Source organism: Catharus ustulatus, chromosome 33 (assembly GCF_009819885.2).
Source record: "Catharus ustulatus isolate bCatUst1 chromosome 33, bCatUst1.pri.v2, whole genome shotgun sequence".
Taxonomy (NCBI): Eukaryota; Metazoa; Chordata; class Aves; order Passeriformes; family Turdidae; genus Catharus; species Catharus ustulatus.
In genome coordinates this window covers 920,577-937,300 of record NC_046253.1, presented here as the reverse complement: position 1 = coordinate 937,300, position 16,724 = coordinate 920,577, and the positions used below count along the sequence as shown (strand labels likewise).

At 59.4% G+C, this 16,724-nt stretch overlaps 1 protein-coding gene across 4 annotated transcripts in view; it reads right to left on the bottom strand.

Moving 5' to 3' along the window:
- Positions 1 to 15,248, bottom strand: part of PNPLA6 (patatin like phospholipase domain containing 6) — a 33,393-nt gene extending 18,145 nt beyond the window's left edge. Inside the window, exons 1-17 of one of the 4 annotated variants that reach the window (XM_033083712.1) lie at positions 15,207 to 15,248; positions 13,773 to 13,838; positions 13,427 to 13,486; positions 12,459 to 12,534; positions 12,294 to 12,376; positions 11,300 to 11,400; positions 9,555 to 9,707; positions 7,954 to 8,113; positions 7,341 to 7,421; positions 6,551 to 6,679; positions 6,351 to 6,431; positions 5,788 to 5,896; positions 5,574 to 5,660; positions 5,391 to 5,488; positions 4,550 to 4,792; positions 3,180 to 3,257; positions 1,865 to 2,070 (exon numbers count right to left, since the gene is read on the bottom strand). In XM_033083712.1, coding sequence (XP_032939603.1) covers positions 1,865 to 2,070; positions 3,180 to 3,257; positions 4,550 to 4,792; positions 5,391 to 5,488; positions 5,574 to 5,660; positions 5,788 to 5,896; positions 6,351 to 6,431; positions 6,551 to 6,679; positions 7,341 to 7,421; positions 7,954 to 8,113; positions 9,555 to 9,707; positions 11,300 to 11,400; positions 12,294 to 12,376; positions 12,459 to 12,534; positions 13,427 to 13,486; positions 13,773 to 13,805 — 1,778 coding nt within the window. In that variant the 5' untranslated portion in view covers positions 13,806 to 13,838; positions 15,207 to 15,248. Of the gene's footprint in view, positions 1 to 1,864; positions 2,071 to 3,179; positions 3,258 to 4,549; positions 4,793 to 5,390; positions 5,489 to 5,573; positions 5,661 to 5,787; positions 5,897 to 6,350; positions 6,432 to 6,550; positions 6,680 to 7,340; positions 7,422 to 7,953; positions 8,114 to 9,554; positions 9,708 to 11,299; positions 11,401 to 12,293; positions 12,377 to 12,458; positions 12,535 to 13,426; positions 13,487 to 13,772; positions 13,897 to 15,206 lie in introns of those variants that run through there. The other 3 variants (XM_033083713.1, XM_033083711.1, XM_033083710.1) reach the window with 3 other exon arrangements.
- Positions 15,249 to 16,724: the final 1,476 nt, after the last annotated feature.

Genomic DNA, 16,724 nt, shown 5'->3' with positions numbered 1-16,724 from the left:
TGAACACCAAAATGGGGTAGGGAACTCCAAAATGGGGTGGGGAACACCAAAAGTGGGGTGGGGAACCCCCTGGGGACCCCAAAATGTCCCACCTAGACCTCAAAGGGCACCTGGTGATCCCAAAATTGGGATGGGGAACCCCCTGGTGACCCTAAAATGGGGTGGGGAACCAGCAGGGCACCCTGGAGATCCCAAAATGGGGTGGGGAACCCTCTGGTTACTCCAAAATGGGGTGGGGAAGGTCACAGGACACCCTGGTGACCCTAAAATGTCCCACCCAGCCCTTACAGGGCATCTGGAGATCCCAAGATTGGGGTGGGGAACGCCCTGGTCACTCCAAAATTGGGTGTGGGATCAGCAGGGCACCCTGGCCATCCCAAAATTGGGGTGGGGAACCCCCTGGTGATCCCAAAATGTCCCACCTAGACCTTACAGTGTACCTGGTGACCCCAAAATTGGGGTGGGGAACCCCCCGGTCACCCCAAAATTGGGGTGGGGGACCAGCAGGGCATCCTGGTGACCCCAAAATTGGGGTGGGGAAGGTCACAGGACATCCTGGTGACTCCAAAATGTCCCACACAGCCCCCACAGGACAACAGGGTGTCCCCATGGTGGTCCCTGACTCCTGACCACCCAAAATCCCCCTGTGACCCACTGGGGTGTCCCCATGGTGGTCACTCACTCCTGACCACCCCAAATCCCCCTGTGACCCACTGGGGTGTCCCCATGGTGGTCACTGACTTGTGGCCACCCCAAATCTCAGCCCCATGGTGGTCACTCACTCCTGACCACCCCAAATCTCCCTGTGACCCACTGGGGTGCCCCCATGGTGGTCACTGACTCCTGACCACCCCAAATCTCGGCCCCATGGTGGTCACTGACTCCTGACCCCACCATGACCCACTGGTGTGTCCCCAAGGTGGTCACTGACTCGTGGCCACCACAAATCTCGGTCCCATGGATGGTCACTGACTCGTGACCCCACCATGAAACACTGGGGTGGTCCCATGGTGGTCACTAAATCATGGTCACCCCAAATCCCCCTGTGACCCATTTGGGTGGCCCCATGGTGGTCACTGACCCCTGACCACCCCAAATCTCAGCCCCATGGTGGTCACTGACCCCTGACCACCCCAAATCTCGGCCCCATGGCGGTCACTGACCCCTGACCACCCTAAATCTCGGCCCCATGGTGGTCACTGACTCGTGGCCACCCCAAATCTCGGCCCCATGGTGGTCACTGACTCGTGGCCACCCCAAATCTTGGCCCCATGGTGGTCACTGACTCCTGACCACCCCAAATCTCAGCCCCATGGTGGTCACTGACTCCTGATCACCCCAAATCCCCCTGTGACCCACTGAGGTGTCCCCATGGTGATCACTGACTTGTGACCACCCCAAATCTCGGCCCCAAGGTGGTCACTGACCCCTGACCACCCCAAATCCCCCCATGGCCCACTGGGGTGGCCACCCCAAATCCCTGTGACCCATTCGGGTGTCCCCATGATGGTCACTCACTGACCACCCCAAATCCCCCTGTGACCCACTGGGGTGTCCCCATGGTGGTCACTGAATCCTGACCACCTCAAATCCCCCTGTGACCCACTGGGGTGTTCCCATGGTGGTCACTGACTTGTGACCCCCCCATGACCCATTTGGATGTCCCCATGATGGTCACTGACTCCTGACCACCCCAAATCTCGGCCCCATGATGGTCACTGACCCCTGACCACCCCAAATCTCGGCCCCATGATGGTCACTGACTCCTGACCACCCCAAATCTCAGCCCCATGGTGGTCACTGACTCGTGGCCACCCCAAATCCCCCTGTGACACATTTGGGTGGCCCCATGGCGGTCACTGACTCGTAGAAGTCAGACTTGGAGATCTTGAGGAAGCTGCAGTCGCGGTTGGCCTTGATGGTGAAGATGAGGGGCTCTCCGGTGAGCACGGCCAGCTGGCCCACGAGTTCTCCGGGCTGGGTGAGGAACAGGCACACGTCCTCCTCCTTGTCAATCATGCGCTGGTACACGTGGAGACAGCCCCAGAGCACAAAGTGCAGGCTCACGTCCTGGGGGAGGGGGGCTGGGGTCACCTGGGGGCACCTCTGTCACCTAGGGTCAGCTGGGGGCAGCTGGGGTCACCTCTGTCACCTGGGGGCAGCTGGGGGCACCTGGGGTCAACGGGGGTCACCTCTGTCATGTGGGGTCAGCTGGGGGCAGCTGGGGTCAGTTCTGTCACCTGGGGTCACCTCTGTCACCTGGGGTCACTTCTGTCACCTGGGGGCAGCTGAGGTCACTTCTGTCACCTGGGGTCAGCTGGGGTAAGGTGAGGTCACCTCTGTGAGTTGGGGTCAGCTGGGGTCACTTCTGTCACCTAGGGTCAGCTGTGGTCACCTGGGGTCAGTTGTGGTCACCTCTGTCACCTGGGGTCAGCTGGGGGCACCTCTGTCACCTGGGGTCAGCTGGGGTCACTTCTGCCACCTGGGGTCACTTGTGATCATCTGGGGTCACTTCTGTCACCTGGGGTCATCTGGGGTCACCAGGAGTCCTTAGGGGTCACTTCTGTCACCTGGGGTCACCTCTTGTCACCTCTGTCACCTGGGGTCAGCTGGAGTCATGTCTGTCACCTGGGGTCACCTGGGGTCACTTCTGCCACCTGGGGTCAGTTGGGGTGAGGTGAGGTCACCTCTGTGAGCTGGGGTCACTTCTGTCACCTGGGGTCACTTGTGATCATCTGGGGTCACTTCTGTCACCTGGGGTCACTTCTGGTCACCTGTGGTCATGTGGGGTCACCAGAAGTCATCAGGAGTCACCTCTGTCACCTGGGTGTCACCTCTGTCACCTGGGGTCACTTCTGGTCACCTGGGTGTCAGCTGGAGTCACCTCTGTCACCTGGGGTCACCTCTTGTCACCTGCTGTCACCTGCTGAGGGTGCCCTGGGTGCCCCCAGCACCACAATGGGTTCCTGGGTTTCTCCTCCTCTGGTTCTGTCCCACCACGAGGTGACAGTCCCCAAAGCCACCTGGTCATGGTGCCCACGTCCTGTCACCCCCTGTCACCTCCCAAGGTCACCCAGGGTGGGAGGTGCCACCAGTGCAACCATGGGGGGTTCTTGTTGTTCTTTCTCTGGTTTGGGGTTGTTCCTGTCCCACCATGAGGTGACAGTCCCCAAACCCACCTGGTCACCCTGGCGGGCGATGACCGTGCCACCCTTGGCGTGGTGGAGCAGGACGCGGTTGTTGAGGAGAGAAGGGTCCTGGAGAGGAGAACGGGACCAGTGTGGGGTCAGCGTCCCATCCTGACCCCACAGGATCCCAAAAAACCACCAGCATCCCATCCTGACCCCACAGGACCCCACAAAGCCACCAGGATCCCATCCTGACCCCACAGGACCCCACAAAGCCACCAGGATCCCATCCTGACCCCACAAAGCCATGGGGGATCATCAGGAACCCACCAGGATCCCAACCCAATCCCACAGGACCATCAGGAACCTACCAGGAACCCACCAGGATCCCATTCCGACCCCACAAAGCCATGGAGGATCATCAGGAACCCACCAGAACCCACAAGGATCCCATCTTGACCCCATAAAACCAACAAGATCCCACCAGGAACTCATCCTGACCCTACAAGACCACCATGAACCCACCAGGATCCCACCAGGAACGCACCAGGATCCCACCAGGAACCCACCCCAGCCCCACAAAGTCATGGGGGATCATCAGGAACCCACCAGGATCCCACTCCAACCACATAAAACCAACAGGAACCCACCAGGAACCAAACCCAACACCCCAGGACCACCAGGATCCCACCCCAACCCCATAAAACCACCAGGAACCCACCAGGAACCCACCACGATCCTACTCCAACTCCATAAAACCAACAGGATCCCACCAGGAATCCACCCCAGCCCCACAAAGCCATGGGGGATCATCAGGAACCCACCAGGAACCCACCAGGATCCCAATCCAATCCCACAGGACTATCAGGAACCCACAAGGATCCCACTCCAACCCCATAAAACCACCAGGAACCCACCAGGATCCTACTCCAACCCCACAAAACCAACAGGATCCCACCAGGAATCCACCCCAGCCCCACAAAGCCATGGGGGATCATCAGGAACCCACAAGGATCCCACTCCAACCCCATAAAACCACCAGGATCCCACCAGGATCTCACCAGGATTCCATAAAACCACCAGGAACCCACCAGGAACCCAACCCAACACCACAGGACCACCAGGATCCCACCAGGATCCCACCCCAACCCCATAAAACCACCAGGATCCCACCAGGATCCCACCAGGAACCCACCAGGATCCCACCCCAAACCCCACAAAGCCATGGGGGATCATCAGGAACCCACCAGGATCCCACCAGGATCCCATCTTGACCCCATAAAACCAACAGGATCCCACCAGGATCCCACCTTGACGCCATAAAACCACCAGAACCCACCAGGATCCCACCAGGATCCCATAAAACCACCAGGAACCCACCAGGACCCCACCCCAACCCCACAAACCCCCACCACCCTCACCTCAACCTTCATGAGTTTGATGAGTTCCCGCTTGGCCTCCTCGAAGATGTCGCTGGTCTGGCGGCCCTGGTAGGGCCCGAAGGGACACGTCCCCGTCCCTGTTCCTGTCCCTGTCCCCGTTCCTGTCCCTGTCCCCGTTCCTGTCCCTGTCCCCGTGTCCTCCTCGCAGGAGTTGTAGTGATAAATCCCCGAGGGCTGCTCCTCCAGAGTCACCGACTTGCGTTCCTTGGGCTCCTGGGACACCTGGGGGGATTTGGGGGAATTTGGGGGGATTTGGGGTGGAATTTTGGTGGGTTTGGGAGGGATTTGGGGGGATTTAGGATGAGATTTGGGGGGATTTGGAGTGGGATTGGGAATGGAATTTGGGGTGGGAATTGGGTGGATTTGGGATGGGATTTGAGGGGAAATTTGGGATGGGATTTGGGGTGGGATCTAGGATGGAATTTGGGTGGGATCTAGGACGGAATTTGGGTGGGATATGGAGTGGGATTTGGGTAGAACTTGGGTGGAATTTGGGTGGGATCTGGGAGGGAATTTTGTGGGCTTTGGGATGGAATTTGGATGGAATTTGGGATGGAATTTGAATGGGCTTTGGGATGGGATTCATGGGGATTGGGATGGGATTTGGGACGGAATTTGGGATGGAATTTAGGGGTCTTTGGGGTGTGATTGGGAATGGGCTTTGAGATGGGATTCATGTGGGATTGGGATGGGATTTGGGATTAATTTAGATGGAATTTGGGATGGAATTTGGTATGGGATTCATGTAGGACTGGGATGGGATTTGGGGTGGGATTTGGGACAGAATTTGGGGTGGAACTCACCCCACCCCACCCCGTACCTGCCCGAAGGCGCCGGTGCTGTCCTCCTGCAGCGACACCGAGATGCGCCCGCGCTCGTACGCCATGTCGAAATCCGAGCGGGGACCCTTCTGGATGCCTGCCCGGGGTCAGGGGTGTCACCAAACGGGGACAGAGCCACTCCTGGGTGACACCTCCACCCCCCTGGCAGGGCTGGCACCCACCAGAGATGTCCACGGGCATGGAGATGCAGCGGCTCAGCAGCGGCGGCGGCGCCGGCGTCTCCAGCCCGGCGGCTTTTATCAGCTCGGCTGTGGGGTGAGAACCCCAAAAACGGAGCATGAGACCCCAAAAACGGAGCATGAGACCCCAAAAACAGAGCATGAGACCCCAAAAAATGATTGGGGTGGGGGTTTGGGGTCTCTGCTGGGGTCTCACCGGTGTCCCGGCCCTCGTCGGTGCTGCCCAGGCCGCGCTTGCCGTGCCGGACGGGGCTGGTGCGGGCGGCGTGGCCGGGCTGAGGGAAGAGCTTCAGGGGCTGCATGTCCTGGAGGTTTGGGGACAGACGGACGTCAGAGGGGACAGAGGGACAGCACAGGGGACAGAGGGACAGCAGAGGAACCCCAGTCCAGCCCAGGACACCCCAAATTTCAGGCTGAAGTTGCGTGGTTGAAGAGCTCATTGGCATCGGGGATTTGGGGTGGTCACGGTTTGTGGTAGTCACAGTTGGGTTTGTGGTGGTCACAGTTGGGTTTGAGGTGGTCACAGCTGGGTTTGAGGTGGTCACAGCTGGGTTTGAGGTGGCCACAGCTGGGTTTGAGGTGGCCACAGTTGGGTTTGTGGTGGCCACAGCTGTGTCCAGAGTGGTCACAGTTGGGTTTGAGGTGCCCACAGCTGTGTCCAGAGTGGTCACAGTTGGGTTTCAGGTGGTCACAGCTGGGTTCGTGGTGGTCACAGCTGCGTTTGAGGTGGCCACAGCTGGGTTTGGAATGGTCACTCACATGGCTGAAGAGCTCGTTGGTCAAGCCCAGGTAGTTGTGTAAGGCCAGGAAGGTGACGCGCTGCAGCCGCACCATGATGATCTGCGGGGACACCCCAGGCCACCATGGTTCCTTGGCCACCTCAGGGACACCCCAGGCCACTGTGGCTCCCTGGCCACCCCAAGGGACATCCTGGGGGTCCTCCAGCCCCCCTGGCTCACCTGCACCACCCTGACCAGGCTCTCGGGGTACTTCTCAAACACGGCCGAGAAGGCCTCGACCGGCAGGCGCAGAACCGTGGAGTCCTCGGCGGCGCGGGCACAGACGGTGCGGTACGGCCGCTGGTGGCCCTGGAGGGGACAAGGTTGGGTTTGGGATGGTCAAGGATGGGTTTGGAGTGGTCACAGTCGAGTTTGGGGTGGTCACAGCTGGGTTTGGGGTGGTCAAGGATGGGTTTGGGGTGGCCAGGGTTGGGTTTGGGATGGTTGCAGTTGGGTTTGGAGTGGTCAAGGTTGGGTTGCGATGGTCAAGGATGGGTTTGGAGTGGTCAAGGTTGGTTTGGAGTGGTCAAGGTTGGGTTTGGAGTGGCCAAGGTTGGGTTTGGAGTGGCCAAGGATGGGTTTGGAGTGGCGATGGTTGGGTTTGGGGTGGTCAAGGTTGGGTTTGGGATGGTCATGGTTGGGTTTGGAGTGGTCACAGTTGGGTTTGGGATGACCAAGGTTGGGTTTGGGGTGGTCACAGTTGAGTTTGGGGTGACCAAGGTTGGGTTTGGAGTGGTCACAGCTGGGTTTGGGATGGTCACAGTTGGGTTTGGGGTGGTCAAGGATGGGTTTGGAGTGGCCAAGGTTGGGTTTGAGGTGGTCAAGGATGGGTTTGGGGTGGTCACAGTTGGGTTTGGGGTGGTCACAGTTGGGTTTGGGGTGGTCACAGTTGGGTTTGGGGTGGTCAAGGTTCGGTTTGGGGTGGCCATGTTTGGGTTTGGGGACAGTCCCCCCGATGTCCCCAAGGTACCGTGATGACGTCCAGGATGCTGAGCAGGCTGTGCACGCTGTCCCCAGGGAACACCTCCTTCATCACCGTCTCCTTCCCGTCCTGCCGGGACACGCCCCGTTGTCACCTGCTGTCCCCTGGTGTCCCCTGCTGTCCCCTGGTGTCACCTGCTGTCCCATGGGTGTCCTCTGGTGTCACCTGAGTGTGTCCTGAGTGTCCCCCACTGTCACCTGGTGTCACCTGGTGTCCCCTGGACTGTTCTGAGATGTCCTTGGATGTCTCCTGGATACCCCTGACTGTCCATGGGCTGTCCCCCTGATGTCCCCAATGTCCCAAACGTCCCCATTGTCCCCAGATGTCCTTCAGTGTCCTCTGTTTAACCCCTAAACCTCTGCTGGATATCCCTGGCTGGCTGTGGCTTGTCCCCTTGATGTCCCCAATGTCCCCAGGTGTCCCCAGTGTCCCCAGCCATCCCCAGGTGTCCCTCTGATGTCCTTCAATGTCCCCTGGTTAACCCCTAGATGTCTGCTGGATATCCCTGGTTGTCTGCAGCTTGTCCCCCCGGGTGTCCCCAATGTCCCCAGGTGTCCCCAGTGTCCCCAGCCCTCCCCAGGTGTCCCCAGTGTCCCCTCACACTCTCGGTGAGCAGCAGCTCCAGCTTGCCCTCCTGCAGGACGTAGATGCTGCTGTCGGGCTGGCCGGGCCGGAACACGTCCTCGCCCTGCTGGCACTGCTGGAACACCATGTGCTTGCACAGCTCCAGGAACAGCGGCTTCTCAAAGTGTCCCAGCACCCTGTGACAGGGACAGCAGTGTCACCAAGGGGGTGGCAGTGCCACTGAGGGGACAGCAATGTCACCACAGGGACAGCAGGGACACAGGGATCTGCCCTAGGTGCTTGCACAGCTCCAGGAACAGCGGCTTCTCAAAGCGCCCCAGCACCCTGTGACAGGGACATGGGGCCAGCAGGGACACTGTGGGGACACTGGGGACATTGCCATGGAGAGGGGGACACAGCTCCCATTGCAGAGGTGTCCAAGGGTGGAGCTCAATCGCTGTGGTCGAGCGCTGGTTCCATAAATGGATCCTGACTCCATAAATTGATCTCAATCCCATAAATGAATCCTGACCCCACAAATGAATCCTGACTCCACAAATGGATTCTGATCCCATAAATGAAACCTGACCCATAAATAGATCCTGATCCCATAAATGGATCCAAATCCCATAAATGGATCCCAATCCTATAAATGGGTCCTGATCCCATAAATGGGTCCCAATCCCATAAATGGATACCGGTCCCACAAATGGATCCTGACCCCATAAATGGATCCCAATCCCATAAACGGATCCTGACCCGTAAACGGATCCTGACCCCACAAATGAATCCTGATCCCATAAATGGATCACAATTCTATAAACGGATCCCAATCCCATAAATGGGTCCCAATCCCATAAATGAATCCTGACCCCAGAAATGAATCCCAAACCCATAAATGAATCCTGACCCATAAATGTATCCTAATCCTAGGGATTGATCCTGACCCCATAAATGCATCCTGACCCCATAACCACCCCCCTGACCCCATAGACACCCCCCTGACCCCACAGCCACCCCCCTGACCCCGCAGCCATCCCCCTGACCCCACAGCCACTCCCCTGACCCCGTAGCCATCCCCCTGACCCCACAGCCACCCCCCTGACCCCGTAGTCACCCCCCTGACCCCGTAGCCACACCCCTGACCCCATAGCCATCCCCCTGACCCCACGGCCACCCCCCTGACCCCGTAGCCATTCCCTGACCCCACGGCCACCCCCCTGACCCCACAGCCACCCCCCTGACCCCACGGCACCCCCCTGACCCCACGGCCACCCCCCTGACCCCACAGCCATTCCCTGACCCCACAGCCATCCCCCTGACCCCGTAGTCACCCCCCTACCCCATAACCATCCCCCTGACCCCATAGCCATCCCCCTGACCTCATAGCCACCCCCCTGACCCCGTAGCCATCCCCCTGACCCCACAGCCATTCCCCTACCCCATAATCAACCCCCTGACCCCGTAGCCATTCCCTCACCCCGTAGTCACCCCCCTGACCCCGTAGCCACCCCCCCTGACCCCACAGCCACCCCCCTGACCCCACAGCCATCCCCCTGACCCCGCAGCCATCCCCCTGACCCCGCAGCCATCCCCCTGACCCCGTGGCCACCCCGCTGGCCATCCCCTGGCGCTCACCGGACGTTCTTGAGCATGTAGAGCACCTCTGAGGGCAGGTGTGACGAGGCCACGTCGAACTCGGTCAGGTCGGCCTCCAGCACCGAGGGCGGCGGCTCCTTCAGCTGCAGCGTGGGCGGCTCCTTCTGGATGCGCAGGAAGCTGGCCGAGACCCTGGGGACATGGGGACAGTGTGGGGACACTGCAGGGACACCACAGGGACATGGGGACAACATGGGGACAGTGTGGGGACAGCGAGGGCGGCTCCTTTTGGATGCGCAGGAAGCTGGCCGAGACCCTGGGGACATGGGGACAGTGTGGGGGACACTGCAGGGACATGGGGACAGTGTGGGGACACTGCAGGGACACTATAGGGACACTGCAGGGACACTGGGGACAGTGAGGGCGGCTCCTTCTGGATGCGCAGGAAGCTGGCCGAGACCCTGGGGACATGGGGACAGTGAGGGGACAGTGTGGGGACACCACAGTGACATAGGGACAGTGTGGGGACACTGCAGAGACACCACAGGGACATGGGGACAGTGTGGGGACAGTGAGGGGACAGTGAGGGGACACTGCAGGGACACTGGGGACAGTGTGGGGACAGTGAGGGCGGCTCCTTCTGGATGCGCAGGAAGCTGGCCGAGACCCTGGGGACATGGGGACAGCGTGGGGACACCACAGTGTCATGGGGACAGTGTGGGGACACTGCAGGGACACCACAGTGACATGGAAACAGTCAGGGGACACTGCAGGGACACCACAGGGATATGGGGACAGTGTGGGGACAGTGAGGGGACAGTGAGGGGACACTGCAGGGATACTGGGGACAGCAAGGGCGGCTCCTTCTGGATGCGCAGGAAGCTGGCCGAGACCCTGGGGACATGGGGACAGTGTGGGGACACCACAGTAACGTGGGGACAGTGTGGGGACACTGCAGGGACACTATAGGGACACCACAGTGTCATGGGGACAGTGTGGGGACACTGCAGAGACACCACAGTGACATGGGGACAGTGTGGGGACACTGCAGGGACACCACAGGGACATCACAGTGACATGGGGACAGTGTGGGGACACTGCAGGGACATCACAGTGACATGGGGACAGTGTGGGGACAGTGTGGGGACACCACAGTGACATGGGGACAGTGTGGGGACACCACAGGTACAGAGGGGACATTGGGAACCACGGGGTCACCATAGGGACAGCGAGGGGACACCATGGGGACACAGGGGACAGCCCAGGGACACTGTGGGGACACAGGTGACAGTCCAGGGACACCACGGGGACACCATGGGGACAGAGGGGACACTGGGAACCACGGGGTCATCGAAGGGACACCATTGGGACAATGAGGAGACACCATAAGGACATCACAGGGACACTGTGGGGACACCATAGGGACAGCACAGGGACACAGGGACACCACGGGGACACCATGAGGACACAGGGGACACCATGAGGACACCACAGGGACACCATGGGGACAGCCCAGGGACACCATGAGGACACAATGGGGACAATGAGGAGACACCATGAGGACTCCACAGGGACACCGTGGGGACAGAGGGGACATTGGGAACCACAGGGTCACCGTAGGGACAGTGAGGGGACACCATGGGGACAGCCCAGGGACACCATGGGGACATCATGGGGACACAGGGGACAGCCCAGGGACACTGTGGGGACACCACAGAGACACTGTGGGGACACCCTGGGGACACAGGGGACACACAGTGCCACCTGTCCCCAGGGTCACTCACTTCTTGGCGATGCTGAGCACCTTGAGCTTCTTGCGGCTGCGCGGCCGCGCGGCCCCGCTGACCACTGAGGTGTCCACCAGGGAGGACGTGGACTGGGACACCTGGCAGGAGGGGACACGAGGGGACACGGCGTCACACGGTGGGGGGGACACGGTGTCACACAGTGGGGGTGGCACGGTGACACCTCACTGCCACCCTGAGAGGGGGCAGGGAAAAAATGGGGAAAAAATGGGGAAAAATGGGGGAAAAAATGGGGGAAAATGGGGGAAAAAATGGGGGAAAATGGGGGAAATTGGGGGAAAATGGGGGAAAAATGGGGAAAAAATGGGGAAAAAATGGGGAAAAAATGGGGAAAAAATGGGGAAAAAATGGGGAAAAATGGGGAAAATGGGGAAAAATGGGGGAAAAATGGGGGAAAAATGGGGGAAAAATGGGAAAAAAATGGGGAAAAAAGGGGAAAAAATGGGGAAAAATGGGGAAAAATATGGGGGAAAAATATGGGGGAAAAATATGGGGGAAAAATATGGGGGAAAAATATGGGGAAAAAATATGGGGAAAAAATAAGGGGAAAAAATAAGGGGAAAAAATAAGGGGAAAAAATAAGGGGAAAAAATAAGGGGAAAAAATAAGGGGAAAAAATAAGGGGAAAAAATAAGGGGAAAAAATAAGGGGAAAAAATAAGGGGAAAAAATAAGGGGAAAAAATAAGGGGAAAAAATAAGGGGAAAAATGAGGAAAAACAGAGGAAAAGTAGGGGAAAAAATGGGGGAAAAATGGGGAAAATATGGGGGGAAAATGGGGAAAAAATGGGGGGAAAATGGGGGGAAAATGGGGGGAAAATTAAGAAAAAATGAGGAAAAAAACAGGAAAATGGAGGGAAATTGGGGAAAACGGGAAAATGAGGAAAAAATGGGGAAAAAATGGGGAAAAAATGGGGAAAAAATGGGGAAAAAATGGGGAAAAAAAGTGGGGCAATGCGGGGGAACGGGGATCACCTTACGCATGATCTTGCGGCTGTAGAACAGCACCTTGTCCCTCTTGCGGAAGCGGTACCGCGGTGGCTCCTGAGCTGGCACCTCTGGGGACAGCCAGGGGACAAGGTGAGGGGGTGGCAGTGTCACCTGTGTCCCCAGGGCCACTGTGGGGGGGGTGACACTCACTCTTGAGGCGAAGCCACCAGCCCAGCGTGGCCACGGCCATGACGACGACGGCGAGGCCCAGGATGGTCCCCAGCACCTGTGGAGGGAGGGGGGTGTCCCCAAAGTGTCCCCAAAGTGTCCCCAAAGTGTCCCCAAAGTGTCCCCAAAGTGTCCCCAAGGTGTCCCCAGGGCGTCCTCAAGGTGACCCCAGGGTGTCCCCAGGGTGTCCCCAGGGTGTTCCCAGGGTGTCCCCAAGGTGTCCCCAAGGTGTCCCCAGGGTGTCCCCAGGGTGTCCCCAGGGTGTCCCCAAGGTGTCCCCAGGGTGTCCCCAGGGTGTCCCCAGGGGATGGGGACAAGGTTGGGGGGTGTGGCCAGGACAGGGATAAGGTTGTGTCCCCTCAGGGGGTGGTGAGCAGCAGTGGGGGTGTGAGGACTTTGGGGACTCTGGGGACATTGGGGATGTTTGGGACACTGTCCTGGGGACATTGGGCACATGGAGACACTGGGGACATGGGGATACAGGGACACTGGGGACATGGTGACACAGGGACATAGGACATGGGGACACAGGACATGAGGGCACAGGTGACACATGGTGACAAGACTGACACAGATGACACACAGGTGACACACAGGTAGATGACAGGTGACACAAGTGGCACACAGGTAGATGACAGGTGGCACAGGTGGCACACAGGTAGGTGACACACAGGTCACACACAGGTCACACACAGGTAGGTGACAGGTGACACACAGGTGACACACAGGTGACACAGATGACACAGGTGACACAGTGACACACAGGTAGATGACAGGTGGCACACAGTGACACACAGGTAACAGAGATGACACACAGGTAGATGACAGGAGTGACACAGATGACACACAGGTCACACAAGTGACACACACGTAGGTAACAGGCGACACAGATGACACCTAGGTGACAGAGGTGACACACAGGTGACACTGGTGACACCCAGGTCTCTCACCGCGCGCGCTGGGAGCTGCTCCCTGCTGAACACGGCCAGCAGCCCCCTCAGCACCGTGCCCTGCAGGGGACAAGGGACAGCTGAGCCAGAGTGTCCCCAAGGCTTGGGGACAAGGGACAGCTGAGCCCAGAGTGTCCCCAAGGCTTGGGGACAAGGGACAGCTGAGCCCAGAGTGTCCCCAGGGTTTGGGGACAAGGGACAGCTGAGCCCCAGAGTGTCCCCAAGGCTTGGGGACAAGGGACAGCTGAGCCCAGAGTGTCCCCAGGGTCTGGGGACAAGGGACAGCTGAGCCCAGAGTGTCCCCAAGGCTTGGGGACAGCAGGGAGGGGACAGGGCCAGGTCCCACCTCGGCCTCCTGCTGTGACTCGCTCTGCCCCATGGCCGGGGGGGGCTGCGCCCATCCGAGATCCTGCTGGGAATGGGAAAAATGGGGAAAAAATGGGGAAAAAAATGGGGGAAAAAATGGGGAAAAAATGGGGAAAAAATGGAGAAAAAATGCAGAAAAACCGGGGGGAAAGGAGCAGTTGGTGACACGCCGTGACAAGCAGGTGACACCTCTGCGTCCCCAGATTGTCTCAGGGCCATCCAGTGGCCCAAGGGGACTCAGGTGTCCCCTCCCTCGGGGACAGCAGCCGGGCATGTGACAGCGCTGGTGGCCGTGCCAAGGCCACCGCTGGGCACTGTCACCCTGCTGTCACTCCATCAGTGCCACCACCGGGCCTGGCCCTGCTGTGTCCCCTCTGTCACCCTGCCACCTTCCCAAGGACACCCCGGGGAGGTGACAGCAGCAGCGAGGGCCTGGTGACACCCCCAGGTGACAACTGCCCCCCCCACCCAACATTGTCCCCAAGGTTTTATTGCCCCCCTAATAATAATAATAATTAATAATTCCCCTCTAAACTTTTTTCCTCCCCCAAAATTGGCCCCTCATGGGTTAATACCCCCCTTAATCTTTATTGCCCCCCTTATCTTTATTGCCCCCCTTTATTGCCCCCCCTCATCTTTATCACCCCCCTTTACCTTTATTGCCCCTGCCATTATTTAATTCCCCCCTCCCAGCCCATTATTGCCCCTTGTGCCATCATTAACCCCTCATTAATTAATTACCTCATGAATTGCCCCCCCCAAACCATTATTCCCCCCCTCCCAGATTTAATTACTCCCTCACATCTTAATTACCCCCCCACACCTTAATTACCCCCCTCATGATTTAATTCCCCCCCTCAGGCCGTTATTGCCCCCCGAGTCATCATTAACCCCTCATGAATTAATTACCCCCTCACACTTTAATTTCCCCCCCAGCACGTTATTACTCCACCCATGATTTAATTACCCCTCACATCACCTCATGAATTGCCCCCCCAGTCCGTAATTACCCCCTCAGTCCCTAATTGCCCCCTCTCAGGCCCTTATTGCCCCCCTTAGGCCCCGCTGTCCCCTCATTAATTCCCCCCATACCGTAATCTGCCCCTCACGAACTGCGCCCCCGCCCATTATTTGCCCCCCCAGACCGTTATTTGCCCCCCCAGACCGTTATTTGCCCCCTTAATCCGTTATTTACCCCCCCAGACCGTTATTGCCCCCCCCGGCCGTTATTGCCCCCTCAGGCCCCGCTGCTCCCCTCAGCGCTTCCCTCCCCCAGCTGCCCTCAGACCCCCCCCCCGCCCAACCCTTCGCTCTCCCCGGACCCCCAGAACCGGTAAATCCCCCCCGGACCCCTCCCCAAATCCGGTAGAGCCCCCTCGGGACCCCCCCCGGGACCCCCCGGCCCCCCCCTCACCGGCCGCCGGTCTCGCCCCGCTCCGGCCCTGGCGGCGGCCGCGGCCCCCGCGCGGTCATGGCCCCTTTAAGGCCATCCCGCCTCCCTTATGACGTCACTGATCTGCGCCAAACCAGTCACTTTTTCGGCGCCATGTTGAGAAGGTCAAACCGCGGGGATACCAATGTGGCTGGGCGCCATTTTGAGTGTGGCGCGCGGAGGGTGGGAGTGTGACGTCATTCCGCGCGACGGCGCGGGCGCGCGAGGCCGTGAGGGGGGGGGGGTCTCTCCTGGCGCCATCTTGGGGGTGGCGGGGGAGGAGGGGAGGGGACGCCCCAAAATTTGGGATGGGGACACTCCCAAGAGAGGGGACACCCCAAATTTGGGAGGGGGACACTCCCAAAGTGGGGCACACCCCAAATTTGGGAGGGGAGGACACCCTCGGGTCTGTCCCCTTGGGAGTTCCGAAAAGGGAAAGGGGGGACAGGAAACGAACACCCCCACACCAATTTCCTCTTCTCCCTCCTGGGAGGAAATGAGGACAAATTGAGGTTTTTGGGGGATGGGAGGTGATAAAACGTTGGCTTGGGGACAGGGAAAGTGTCCCCTCCTTGTCCCCAAACCAGCCTGAGATGCTGAACCCCATTTTCCCAAATTCCCACCCGGAAAAATCCCACCCCTCCAAAAAAAAAAAATATATATATCTGGGTGCTCTCCAGAAAAGACGTGGAAAGAGCTGGAAAAAAAAAAAAAGTTTAATATAAAGAGGAGGGGAGGAGGGAATTTTGAGGCAAATCCCGGGAATTTCGGGGGGATCCCGGCGGATCCGGCCGCGCTGGGATGAACCCCCCGCACCCCACGCACCAGCGCGGGACAATCCCGGATTTTGGGGATTTTTTTGGGGTTTGTCCCGGGAGAATTCCCGGTGGGAACAGCGGTGGGAGCCGCCCACGGGCCCGGGAGGAGCCCCGGGACTCGTCCGACAGGTCCAGCGGTAGCCCCGGGGCTCGGGCAGGGCGTGGGAAGGGCCCCGCGCGTGTCCGGGCACACTGAGAGTGCCGGGCGGGGACACTGGGGACAATGGGGACATTGGGGACACCCCCCGGGGGGCAGGTGTCCGTCCGTACCTGGGCAACCGCGAGGGAACCGCGAGGGAACCGCTCTGCTCGTACCGTGGGGTGGCCTTGGGGTGTCCCCAAGGTGGCCTCGGGGGTGGCCTTGGGGTGTCCCCAAGGTGGCCTCAGGGGTGGCCCCAAAGTGGCCTCAAGGGTGGCTTTAGGGTGTCCCCAAGGTGACCTCAGGGGTGGCCTTGGGGTGTCCACAGGGTGGCCTTGAGAGTGGCCTTGGGGTGTCCCCAAGGTGGCCTCGAGAGTGGCCTTGGGGTGTCCCCAAGGTGGCTCCAGGGGTGGCCTTGGGGTGTCCCCAAGGTGTCTTCAGGGGTGGCCTTGAGGCCTTGGGGCGTCCACAGGGTGTCCATGGGGTGTCCATGAGGCCGTGGGGTGGCCTTTGGGTGACCACAAAGTGTCCCCAGAGTGGCCT